Source organism: Leptonychotes weddellii, chromosome 2, assembly GCF_054177405.1.
Source record: "Leptonychotes weddellii isolate Sample4059 chromosome 2, ASM5417740v2, whole genome shotgun sequence".
NCBI lineage: Eukaryota > Metazoa > Chordata > Mammalia > Carnivora > Phocidae > Leptonychotes > Leptonychotes weddellii.
The window spans coordinates 60,199,323-60,211,394 of record NC_138370.1 but is presented as its reverse complement, the minus strand read 5'-3'; the positions used below and the strand labels follow the sequence as shown (position 1 = coordinate 60,211,394).

Here is a 12,072-nt window from a genome sequence, read left to right as displayed (position 1 = left end):
TGAAACCTATGAAAATAGTAAATTATTTTGATCAAATATTTAGCATATTTTCAAGAAAGATATATGTTCATAATAAATTCAAACCGGGGCGCCTGGGTGGCTCAGTTGGTTAAGCGACTGCCTTCGGCTCGGGTCATGATCCTGGAGTCCTGGGATCGAGTCCCATGTCGGGCTCCCTGCTCAGTGGGGAGTCTGCTTCTCCCTCTGACCCTCCTCCCTCTCATGCTCTCTCTCTCTCATTCTCTCTCTCTCAAATAAATAAATAAAATCTTTAAAAAATAAATAAATAAATAAATAAATAAATTCAAACCAAAATCATCTAATTTAAACAAAACAGAAAACCAAGGCAGCCTTTCATTTGCTAATAAGAAAATACCTGTGGCAAAATGTGCATGTTATCAAAAATAAAGTATTTGTGTTCTTGCGGCACCTAACTTTCTAATAATGGATATTGAACTACATTTTCAGAGCGAATTTACAAATAGTATTTATCTGATCTAGAACTTTAGAAGTAATATATACAATTACTTTATGAAAAATAAATTTTCATCTAAAGTTTCAAAATAGGGGCACCTGAGTGGCTCAGTCAGTTAAGCATCCAACTCTTGATTTCAGCTCAGGTGGTGATTTCAGGGTTGTGAGATCGAGCCCCATGTAAGGCTCCTCACTGGGCATGGAGACTGCTTAAGACTTTCTCTCCCTCTCCCTCTGCCCCTTCTCTCGCTCTCTAAAATAAATAAATAAATCTTTTAAAAAATAAAGTTTGGAAATAAATATACAAAATAAATTACTAAATGGGTAAAATCTATAAAGGAGATAAGTAATCAATATCTTTACACAATATAAATTGTATTCTAATTCTCTTGAACAAAAGCAGTTTATCAAAACCTTTTTTTTTTTTCTTTTAAAAAGATGCTAGAGCATTTTGGTTCACAGCAAAATTGAGAGGAATGTAGGAGGATTTTCCTTATGCCCTTTATCCCCACATATACACAGCTTCCTTCATTATCAACATTCTCCCATATACTGGTACATTTGTACAACTGATGAACTTACATTGACACATCATAACCACCGAAGTCCCTAGCTTACATTAAGGTTTACTTTTGCTGTTGTACATTCTTTGGGTTTGGACAAATGTATAATGACATGTATCCACCATTATTTCAATTCCTTTAGGTAAATACTAAGAGGTGTGATTGCTGGCTCATATGGTTAGGGTACATTTAATTTTATAAGAAACTGTTGAACTACCTTCCCAACTGACTACAGTTTTGCACTCCCATCAAAAATTAGGCTTCCGCTCACTCCACATCCTTAGCAGCATTTGGTGTTGTCAGTGTTCTGGATCTTATCTATTCTAGTAGGTGTGTAGTACTACAAAATCTTACTTTTTAAAAACCTCATTGTTTTTCATTCCTAATAGGTACTTTCATTTGCCAACAAGGAATTAGAATAACTGTCCCCATACCTTCTTAAATACTTTGCATTGTCAAATTTTTTTTTATACTTTCCATTTTAATTGATGAAATAACAGTCCTAATTTTATAACTTTATTATTGTGAAATACAGTATACATTTTAAAAACGCACCAAGGAAAATGTAACTGTATAACCACAACCAAGGTCAACATACAAGTATTGCCAGAACCCAAGATGCCTTCCTGCTATTCTGTTCCATTCTCCTTTTTTTTCTCCTCCAAATAGATAATAATTACTTCCTTACTTTTCTTTACATGTTTTTCAACTAATTATATATCCAGAAGCATTATAGTTTACTAGGGTCCTTTAAAAATATTACATAAATAAAATCATAAAGTGTGCATTCTTATAGTTACCTTACAGTTTTATTGAGGTATAACTGATGAATAAATTGTAAGATATTTAAAGTGTCCAACATGAGTATTTGATAGATATAGCAAAGCATTCTTAGGTTTTTGAGGTTCATTCATGTTTTAGTTCTGAGTTAGTTTCAGCTGATCAATTATTCTCCTCATTATTGTAATAATTTTCTGGTTCTTTGCATGCCTTATAATTTTTTGCTGGGTTCCAGACACTGTGATTTTACCTTGTTGGATGCTCACTATTCCCTTAAATATTCTTGCAGTTTGCTCTGGGACAGTGTTAAGTTACTTGGAAACAGCTTGCTCATTTTAGGGGTTCCTTTTTTCTCTACTACTAAAGTACTATAAAGTACTATAAGAAGTTTCTGAACCTGATGCAGTTTCAGTGTTTTCTACTGCGGCTGCTTGGAATGTATAGTTGACGCTAGATGAGCCTGAGGAGTGGTTGTGTCTGATCCTTTCAGGTGGTCCTTTTGCCAGGCTCAGGTAGGTTTCTCACATGTATGTGCACCTCAGAAATCAATGGGAAAATTCTAGAGGTCTCTGGAGTTTGGTCAATGTGTAGCTCTTTGCTCTCTAGCATTCTTCTTTGTGAATTCCAGCCTCCTTGGCCTCCCAGACGCCTAGCTCTCTCTCCCCAGTGCAAGGAAACCACCTGTTTCTGCCTGGGTTCACCTCCCCTTCACTGTGGCTTTGATATACACCTCATATGTTAATTTAAAAATTAACTCAAACAATCAAAGAATTTATTATTGAACTATAAAACTCATGTAAGGAAACACAGAAAATCTGGATGACTTTAATTTTGTGATGAGTTTTTAAATATGACACTGAAAACATGATCATGAAAAACCATTGATGAATTGGACTTTCTGAAAATTTAAAAAAAAACATGTGTTCTATATATGCAGGGCACTATTAAGAAAATCAAAGAAAACAATGGAATGGTAGAAAATATTCTCAAATCACATATCAGACAAAGAACACATATACAGAATATATTAAAACATCATTTAAAACACATCACTTATAAACACTTAAATCACATAAAACACTTAATTTTTTAAAAAAATAAAGAACTCAAAAAGGGCAAAAGATATAAACAGACTTCCTCAAAAATAAGATATGGAAGACAAATGAGAATATGAAAAAGATACACAACATCATTAGTCATTGTAAAATGCAATTAAAATCGCAGTGAGATAACACTTCATACGTGGCTAAAAATGCAAACAACAACAACAAATAAACGAACAATATCAAATTCTAGGGAGGATAAGAGCAAGAGGAAATTTAATTAATTTGGGGTGGGAATACAAAATGCAGGTTCTCCTTTTTTATAAAGTAAGACATACACTTACCCTGCAGCCCAACAAGCCTATAACTAACTATTAACCAAGTGAATTAAAAACATATCACAATAAAAATACGTGAGTACATAAAACCTATACATGAGTGTTTACAGCAGTTTTATTCATAATTACCAAAAATGAAGCAATCAAGAAGTAACTCAACAGATGAATGGATAAATAAACTGTGATATGTCCATGTAATGGAATACTATTCAGCAATAAAAAGTAAACTAGTATTCACCTAATGACATGGATTAATATTAATTGCAATTTGCTAAGTAAAAGAAATCAGACACAAAAAGCTGCATATTGTATGATCCCATTTAAATGGCATCTTGAAAAACATAACACTATAGAGATGGAGAAAAGATCTGTGTTTTGTGGCTTGGAGGCTTGACAATGACTAGGGCTACAGAAGCAGTTTTTTAGGATGATAAAATTGTTTTGTATGGTATTGCTGATAATGATTCACGACTTTGTCAAAACCCATAGAATTATATAACAAAAAGATTAAACTTTATTGTATGCAAATTAAATAATAAGTACCTGGAATGTTATGGGATACCTGGATGGGATGGAAACAAATGAATACGACTGTATTATTAATGTTTGGCATAATCTCATGAACAGAGATTAGAATAAAAAGCTCTGACCTCAAGTCAGCAATGTTTTGACAGCATATTCTAAGGCTAGAAGACAAAAGGAACAGTGCATAAACAGTAATTCTATTTGGTGAATTTATTTCTTACAGCGATATGGGTTGACAATTCTGAAACTACATATATCTAGAGTTAAACAAATTCTTAAATAAATTATAAGTAATGGGATCCATGTTTCTAATTGTCACAGTTTGAAGTCACACATAAGAAAGTAAGTGTGTGTGTGTGTGTAAGAGAAGATCAAAAATCTTGTGGAACTGAATTAGTCAAAGATACCAGTATGAATCTATGTTAATTATAATATATAAAGGGAAAAATATACATGAAATAAATATAGATATATGTGCATGTACAGTTTAATATACATACATGTATTTCCTAGTTCTGTCCAGTGAGAATGTCTACAGGAAAGACTGTACAGGAGCAATGAGCATACCACACACCCAGATGTTGTTTTTGACATACTATTATCTAATAACAGAAATCAGTCTCCTTCAAAAAATATCTGATTTTAGAGTTGATGCAAGGAAAAGAGAAAATGAGTCTGGATCACCTTGTAGTGCCAGAAAGCACAGAAATGACCCCATTCCCTCTGACACACACTCACCAATAAGAAGGGAATATGTCAGAAAAACACTGGAGCCAACCAGAAAGAGCTCCAAATGACTGAAGTTGGCCCCATTTGTGCAATGAAATAAATAATTATTGTACTGGTTTATAATCCAAAGAATAAAACATAGATCTACGAATCCATATTGATATAAATGATAACATATGTAAGTAAATGGGAAAGAGACAGATGTTCCCTAGAGAAGACATTTAAGTAATAAATATAGAAGAGAATGAGGAAATTAGAAAATTATCATTAAAACAACACAGTAATAACTGCTACTAGCAAAATCCATTGATGAGTGTTAAAATTAATGGGTAAAATATAGGGACGCCTGGGTGGCTCAGTCCTTAAGCGTCTGCCATTCGGCTCAGGTCATGATCTCAGGGTCCTGGGATCGAGCCCCACATCGGGCTCCCTGCTCCGCAGGAAGCCTGCTTCTCCCTCTCCCACTCCCCCTGCTTGTGTTCCCTCTCTCGTGGCCTCTCTCTCTGTCAAATAAATAAATAAAATCTTTAAAAAAATTAAATTAAATTAATGGGGAAAATATTGATAGAATATTTGCCTAACTTTACAGTAAGTCCCTCCAAATTTTTGTTAATCACTGTGGTGGTTTTTAATACAAGTTCACACATTTTTTGATAATCCTACCTCTAGGAAGTGGAACTTGAGCTGCCCCCCAAGAGTGACTTGCTTCTGAAGAACATAGTATAAAAGGGGAAAAATGGTAACTACCGGAGAAAGATGGCAGGCACCACTTAGCCACTTAATCAAGATTAACACAGCCAGTAATAAGTTTTGTTGATTTCTTATCCCTCCTGATATGATGCAATAGAAAAAACACTTCACCTCTTAAGTATTATTCCCCAAAATCCATAAGCCCTACTCTAATCCTCAGAAAACAGTCAAGTTGAGGACCATTCTACAAAACACATGTCCATTGCTCCTCAAAATTTTCAATCATGATTGAAAAGACCAAGAAACTTTCACAGATTGGAGGAGAGTAGCACATGGCAGCTAAATGCAACATGGCATTCTGGATAGAATCCTGTAACAGAAAAAGGACTTGAGAGTTAAAACTGGTGAAATCTGCATAAAGCCCCCAGTTTAGTTAACAGTGTATACCAATGTTAATTTCTTAGTTTAGACGAATATACCATAGCTTTGTTATAAGATATTCCCAGTAGGGAAACTGGGTAAAGTTGAGCAATGTCTAGAGATACTTTGGGTTGTCACCACTGACAAGGGTTGCTACTGTTCGAGGCCAGAGAAGCTGCTAAAATCCTACAGTGCACAGAACAGACCCACAAGAAAGAATTATCTGAACTAAAGTGTCGATATTGCCAAGTTTGATAAACTCTCATCCAGTGATTGTTTTATTTATTCTGTACCTCTTAATGAAGACCATTGGAAATGGTTCTCTTTCAGCTGCCAGGGCCAGTGACGTATCTTCATTCTCTTGCCTTAAGGCTTCCACAATTCGGGGCGCCTGGCTGGCTCAGTCGTTAAGCGTCTGCCTTCAGCTCAGGTCATGATCCCAGGGTCCGGGGATCGAGCCCCGCATCGGGCTCCCTGCTCGGCGGGAAGCCTGCTTCTCCCTCTGCCTGCAGCTCCCCCTGCTTGTGCTCTCTCTCTCTGACAAATAAATAAAATCTTAAAAAAAAAAAAAAAAAAAGACTTCCACAATTCTACAGTCCTTTGTCATTGTCTACTTCTCCAGAATATTTCCTCTCCATTCCATAGAACAACATGTTGGATTATTACACTGGCAATAACGTGATAATTGGACCTGATGATGAGAAAGTAGCAGATGCTTTTGACATGTTGTTAAGACACATGCAAATCAAAGGATGGGAAACAAATGCCACAAGACTTCAGGAAGCTGTTACCTTAATGAACCGTTAGGAGATATCCTCTGAAAATGAAGGATCACATCTTTCCTATCATGAAAAAAGAAGAACAATATCTAGTAGGCTTGCTTGGATTTTGAGGGAGACATAGACCTCATTTGAACATTCACTCCAATCCATTTACTAAGTGACTCCAAAATCCACCAAGAGAAAGATATAAGGCATATCCAGGCTGCCATGCAGTTTGCTCAGACATTTGGGCCATATGAATCACAGGTCCAATGATGCTTCAGGTATATGTGGTAGATGGCGATGTGTGGAGTCATTAGCACGCTCCTTCAGGTGAATCATAGCAAAGAATCTGAAGATTTCTGAATAAGCTCTGCCATCTTTTATAAATAACTCTTCTCATTTTGAAAAATAGCTCAGGGTTGCTACTAGGCCTTAGTAAAGACTGAACACTTGACTGTGAGCCACCAAGTTCCCATGTGATCTGAGTTACCCATAAGGAACTGAGTGATAGCTGATTACAGAGCTGAACCACCTCTACCTTGGAAGGGATTGCGTTTTGTTCTCACTGGAATAGGTATTTATTCTGTGTATGGAATTGCCTTCTCTGCCCACAATGAGTCGCATTGATTTACAAATGCTTTATACACCATCATGTTATTCCACACAGCATTGCTCCTGAATAAGGAACGCACCAAATAACAAATTAAAGTGAGGCTTTTTAAAAATTAATAATGCAAATTGCAATTAGCCCTGTATTTATGCAATTTCTAAAACTTTTTAAAAATATAAATTAAAATGAATCTATTTGTAAGCTCCCAAATCAGCTTTAACATTATAACACAGAAGGCTATTTTTATTGAGCACTGACTATTTTTCTAATTTATCGAGGATCCAGAAATGTAGATAAACCATAACCCCTGCCATAAAGGAACTAATAAAAAAATTTATACAAATTCCAGGAATTAATAAAAAATAAATGCAAAGTACTGAAAATAATAGGTTTCATGAAATATTTTACAGTTAATACTCTTCCATTATATGAATATGCCTTAAAGGCCAAACAGTATTTTAGGCACTTTAATGTATATTAGCTGGAAGAAAAAACCTTCTGTCAATAAAACAACTTCAGACTGCCACATGAAACTAATTGCTTGATCTCTGGATCTAATTTTATTATTTGATTTATAAACACATATGGCTTGCTATTTGCCAAGCACTGACTTCAACTCATTACAAATATTTACATTGATTTGATGCAATTGTTAATTTGAATTATATCAAATTATCCTGATGATTCAGCTCATTGAAAAATGTAGGGACAACAGCACTGTAGGAGGGTGAGAAAAATGTATACTAATTTAGGCTTCCCAAAGGGTCTCTGGTACATCATCAAATCATCCATCTTAGAGGCCGCCTCATACCCGTGTCCTGTTAACTTCATTCACATCTTCCATTCCCTCTGCATTCCTTTGAAACACAAGCATCAGAGACATAAGTTAGTCTTTCCATTTTGAAAACTGACTCCTGAGATTTCTGAAGAAAATTTTATATATCAAACTCTACTCTCTTGATTTCCAACAGCATGGTTTAACACAGGAGAAAGATATAGTTTGAAAATTCATATTCAATGCACATTTTTTAAAAAATTCCATTTATTTGAGAGAGCAGAGCAAGCAAGAGAGAACACGAGTGGGGGAGGGGCAGAGGGAGCGGAGGAAGCCGACTCCCCGCTGAGCAGAGAGCCCTACATGATGCTGGGCTCAATCCCAGGACCCCAGGTCATAACCTGAGCCGAAGGCAGACGCTTAACCGACTCAGCCACCCAGGCGCCCCTCAATACACATATTTGTAGTTGATCTGTAAGATTTCCCTAGATGGTAAGAATACACAGTAGATACAGTGAGAAAATATACAAAATACGTTGAGAATTATTATATTTAAAATGTCCCACTTTCCTGGTGGTTTATCCATCAAAATACAAGTCAGAAGTGTGTGTGCGTGTGCACCTGTGTACAAATTTTGCTCCGGGTCACTCTGTATTATCCTATCGCTTTAGTGTACCGAGGCTTTCTCTAAGGCTTTTAAGATGTTTTCTACTTACACTTCGAAACTCCTCTTGGGAATAGGAGTTCAAAAGAACCCATGAACATGCAGGAAATTTTTCTTATATGCTGTATTCTTTTAAGTTAGGATTTTATTATTTCTGCTTAAAAATCAGGACACTTACGGGCTTCACAAGGAAGTGAAAACTGACGGTGGAGGAGCGATATGGATCTTGAATGAGATAGTGCGGCGGAGCGGATCCTGAGACAGACTGGAGTTACTTCTCTTCTCTCTTCACCATCTGTTCTACAACCTGCACCAAACTTGCAGAAGAAATGAAAGTAAAATTGCAATATTCAAAGAATCTCAAGAACGCTAAACTAAAAATCAAATGAGTAGGATCCTAAAAGTTTCCTTTTTCTCTTCTGTGTCTTTAAGATGAAGCAAAACCCCTATTTCCATCTAGTTCCCTTCCCCTGGGTGGCTTCTCCCTTTTCCATAGGGGGATTCATATCTATTATTGCCAGGTGCTGATAAAGTTTTGAATTTTCAAAAATTAATTGAGAGCTTTCATTCAGCAAATGGCATTGAACCTTAAGAAGAGCCTAGTAATAACTCCACTGTTGCTGCATTTTTTTTTTTCCTTCCAGGTAAATCTGGAACAAAAGGACAAATGTTTGATGTAAGAATTGAATTCAATGTAAGCAGACACAAAGCAATTATATTACTGAAGAAGGTAAGTATGGAAAAGTAAAAGCAGCATAGACATAAAGCCGAAGGGATTTTACAAGGTAAATTAAATATGAATTTGCATCTCATTGACCCACACCAGCACTCCCCACAATCTGAAAGTCTAGTTTTTCAGTCAGGTGATATGGAAACAAATGACAAATGTTTTCCTGTCTTCAAAGCCATCTAAATATTACACTGAAACTCCATAATCGCCATTCAGTTTTTCAAAAACACTAACGGTAAGAAGGTAAAAGACCATTCCATAAAAATGACAGGAAAATTGAGTTGATCCTATGTAATCAAGCAATCAGAAGACATAATTTTCTGAACAAGCAATTCACAATCATTATAGTAATTCACTGATGGTTCTTCTTCCCCTTTTCTCATTCTTAGATTTTGGGTGATTAGGAAATCTAAATGAAGACAAGGTAAAATGGTATTTTGAAATTCCACAGAAACCAGGTTTAAAGTTTTTATTCCAGGTACTAAATTTCTTTGGTTTTGTCCTGAATTAGATTTTTCATTTCTGTCAAATTCAATATTAGAAGACAGAAATCCTGAAATCACGATTCCTACCTATTCTCTCCAACTGTTTCTAAAACCTCCAAAATAAAATTTAGAATTCCCGGGGCTGGAGGAAATGACAGGCTTCACTGAGTATTAAATGCATATAGTGTGCAGCACACTTACACAAGAGTGTTGTTAGAGTTTGAAATAGTCACAGATCTAAAATCTAAATATTGGTGATAAAATGAAATAATATAATTTAGGATATTTGTGCAGGGAAATACTAGAGAGCAGTGAAAATTTATAAATTTACCAACTACAGGCATCTATGACTAAACTCCAAAATGTGATGTTAGAAAAATAAAGGTTAGGGTGCCTGCATGACTCAATTGGTTCAGCGTCTGCCTTGGGCTCAGGTCAGGATCCTGGCGTCTTGGGATGGAGCCTTGCTCCTCTGCCCCTCCCCACCGCGTGTGCTCTCTCTATCACTTCCGCTCTCCTGCAAATAAATAAATCAAATCTTTTTTAAAAATAAAAAATAAAATAAAGATTTTTTTTAATTTATTTGAGTGAGTGATAGAGAGAGAGAGCACGAGCGGGGGGGGGGGAGGGTACAGAGGGAAAGCAGAATCTCCACTGAGCAGGGAGCCAAATGCGGGGCTTGTTCCCAACACCCCAGGATCATGACCTGAGCAGAGCGCAGATGCTTAACTGACTGAGCCACCCAGGTGCCCCTTAAATAAATAAATAAAATCTCAAAAAAAAAAAAAAGAAAAAGAAAAGTTTCAGGAATATACATACAGCATGACAATATTTTTATGAAATTTAAAGCTATGGAAATCAAAACTATATGCCTATTAATAATAATGCATACAGAATAAAGCTAGCCTATGTAAGTAACCCAAATTCACAATAGTGATCACTGGGAAAAAATGCAATGGAATCGGGGAGAAGTACACAAAATGTTTCAGTTGCATTTGTGATTATTATTTCTTTGGTTAGGTTGGTTATATTATCATTTGTTATATTATTCTATGCTTTTGATATAATAAAATAATTAACATTTTATTTATTTATTTATTTTAAAGATTTTATTTATTTATTTGAGACAGAGAGAATGACAGAGACAGAGAGCACATGAGAGGGGGGAGGGTCAGAGGGAGAAGCAGGCTCCCTGCCGAGCAGGGAGCCCGATGCGGGACTCGATCCAGGGACTCCAGGATCATGACCTGAGCCGAAGGCAGTCGCTTAACCAACTGAGCCACCCAGGCGCCCATAATTAACATTTTAAAATAGAAAATACAACCACAATTAGATAGATTAAATGTCTAAGAATTGGCGAACATATGCTAGGACATATGCAACTAACTTCTGGATCTTGACTAATGATGGAGATGGACAAATGAAGGACTCTTTTATATGATAATTGAATATGAGAATCTTGAGACCCGGCCAATATGACATTTTAAACTTGTTACCGTTCTTTGAACTACATCATTGCCTTTTCTACTGTCTTACTTTGTTTAATTACCTGCTGCATTGGTTAGTCTCAGCTTCATTTATCAAAAATTATAAAGTAATATACAATATAATGTGTTCTTTCCTCATGGAAAATAAGTTCACTAGCTGCTTGAAATCACAGTGTTTCACTATCCTTACAGCACTAAACCTTAACACCTTGAGGGTAAAGTCCTCCTCTTCAGGGTCCAAGGTGATGGTTGTAACATGATAGTCAGATCATATACTAGTCCAAAGAAGGAAGAAGGGGAGATGGTTTAAGGATATTTTGTAGAGTGTGGAAGCAGTGTTTCTACTTGTAGCTCTGAGGAATTTGTCACTTGACCGCATAGATCTTCAAGGGATCCTGGAAATCACAGTCCTTATACCAGGCATATTGGGACAATACATCTGGGATCCATATTTGAAAGATGGGGTGAGAATGGGACATACAGCTGCAGTCTCAGGCACGAAAACAACATCCTCACATCCATGTCTTCTGGTTCTTTATTGTGATATAATAGACCATCCCCAAATTAATAGTTTAAGCAATACTTCCTTCATTATATTCAAGATCTATGGGGCAAGAGTTTGGGTAGGGATCATCTGAGTGAATTTTCTGCTCCAGGAATCAGCTGGGGTCACTTGGTGGTATTCAGCTGGCCCCAGGGCTAGTCTGGAGGGTCCAAGAAGGCTTTATTCATGTCTGACACTTGGTGGGCGTGATTTGAAGGCTGGGCTGAGTTGGTCCACTTTCCTTTCTCGTGCAATCTCATGATTTCTTTACACTATCTCTCCAGTGGGTAGTTGCTGTCTAACATGGTAGCTTAGACGTCAAGAGTGAGTATTCTAGCAAAAAGGAAGTGGAGGGGCGCCTGGGTGGCTCAGTCGGTTAGGCGACTGCCTTCGGCTCAGGTCATGATCCTGGAGTCCCGGGATGGAGTCCCGCGTCGGGCTCCCTGCTCGG

The 12,072-nt window shown here is 36.6% G+C and overlaps 1 protein-coding gene across 1 annotated transcript in view; it reads left to right on the top strand.

The window, feature by feature from the left end:
* Window positions 1-6,213: 6,213 nt before the first annotated feature.
* LOC115940310 (multifunctional methyltransferase subunit TRM112-like protein) overlaps window positions 6,214-12,072 on the top strand; it is a 66,803-nt gene continuing 60,944 nt past the window's right edge. The window contains exons 1-2 of the mRNA XM_081813105.1: window positions 6,214-6,364; window positions 9,020-9,105. Coding sequence (XP_081669231.1) covers window positions 6,214-6,364; window positions 9,020-9,105 — 237 coding nt within the window. The remainder of the gene's footprint in view (window positions 6,365-9,019; window positions 9,106-12,072) is intronic.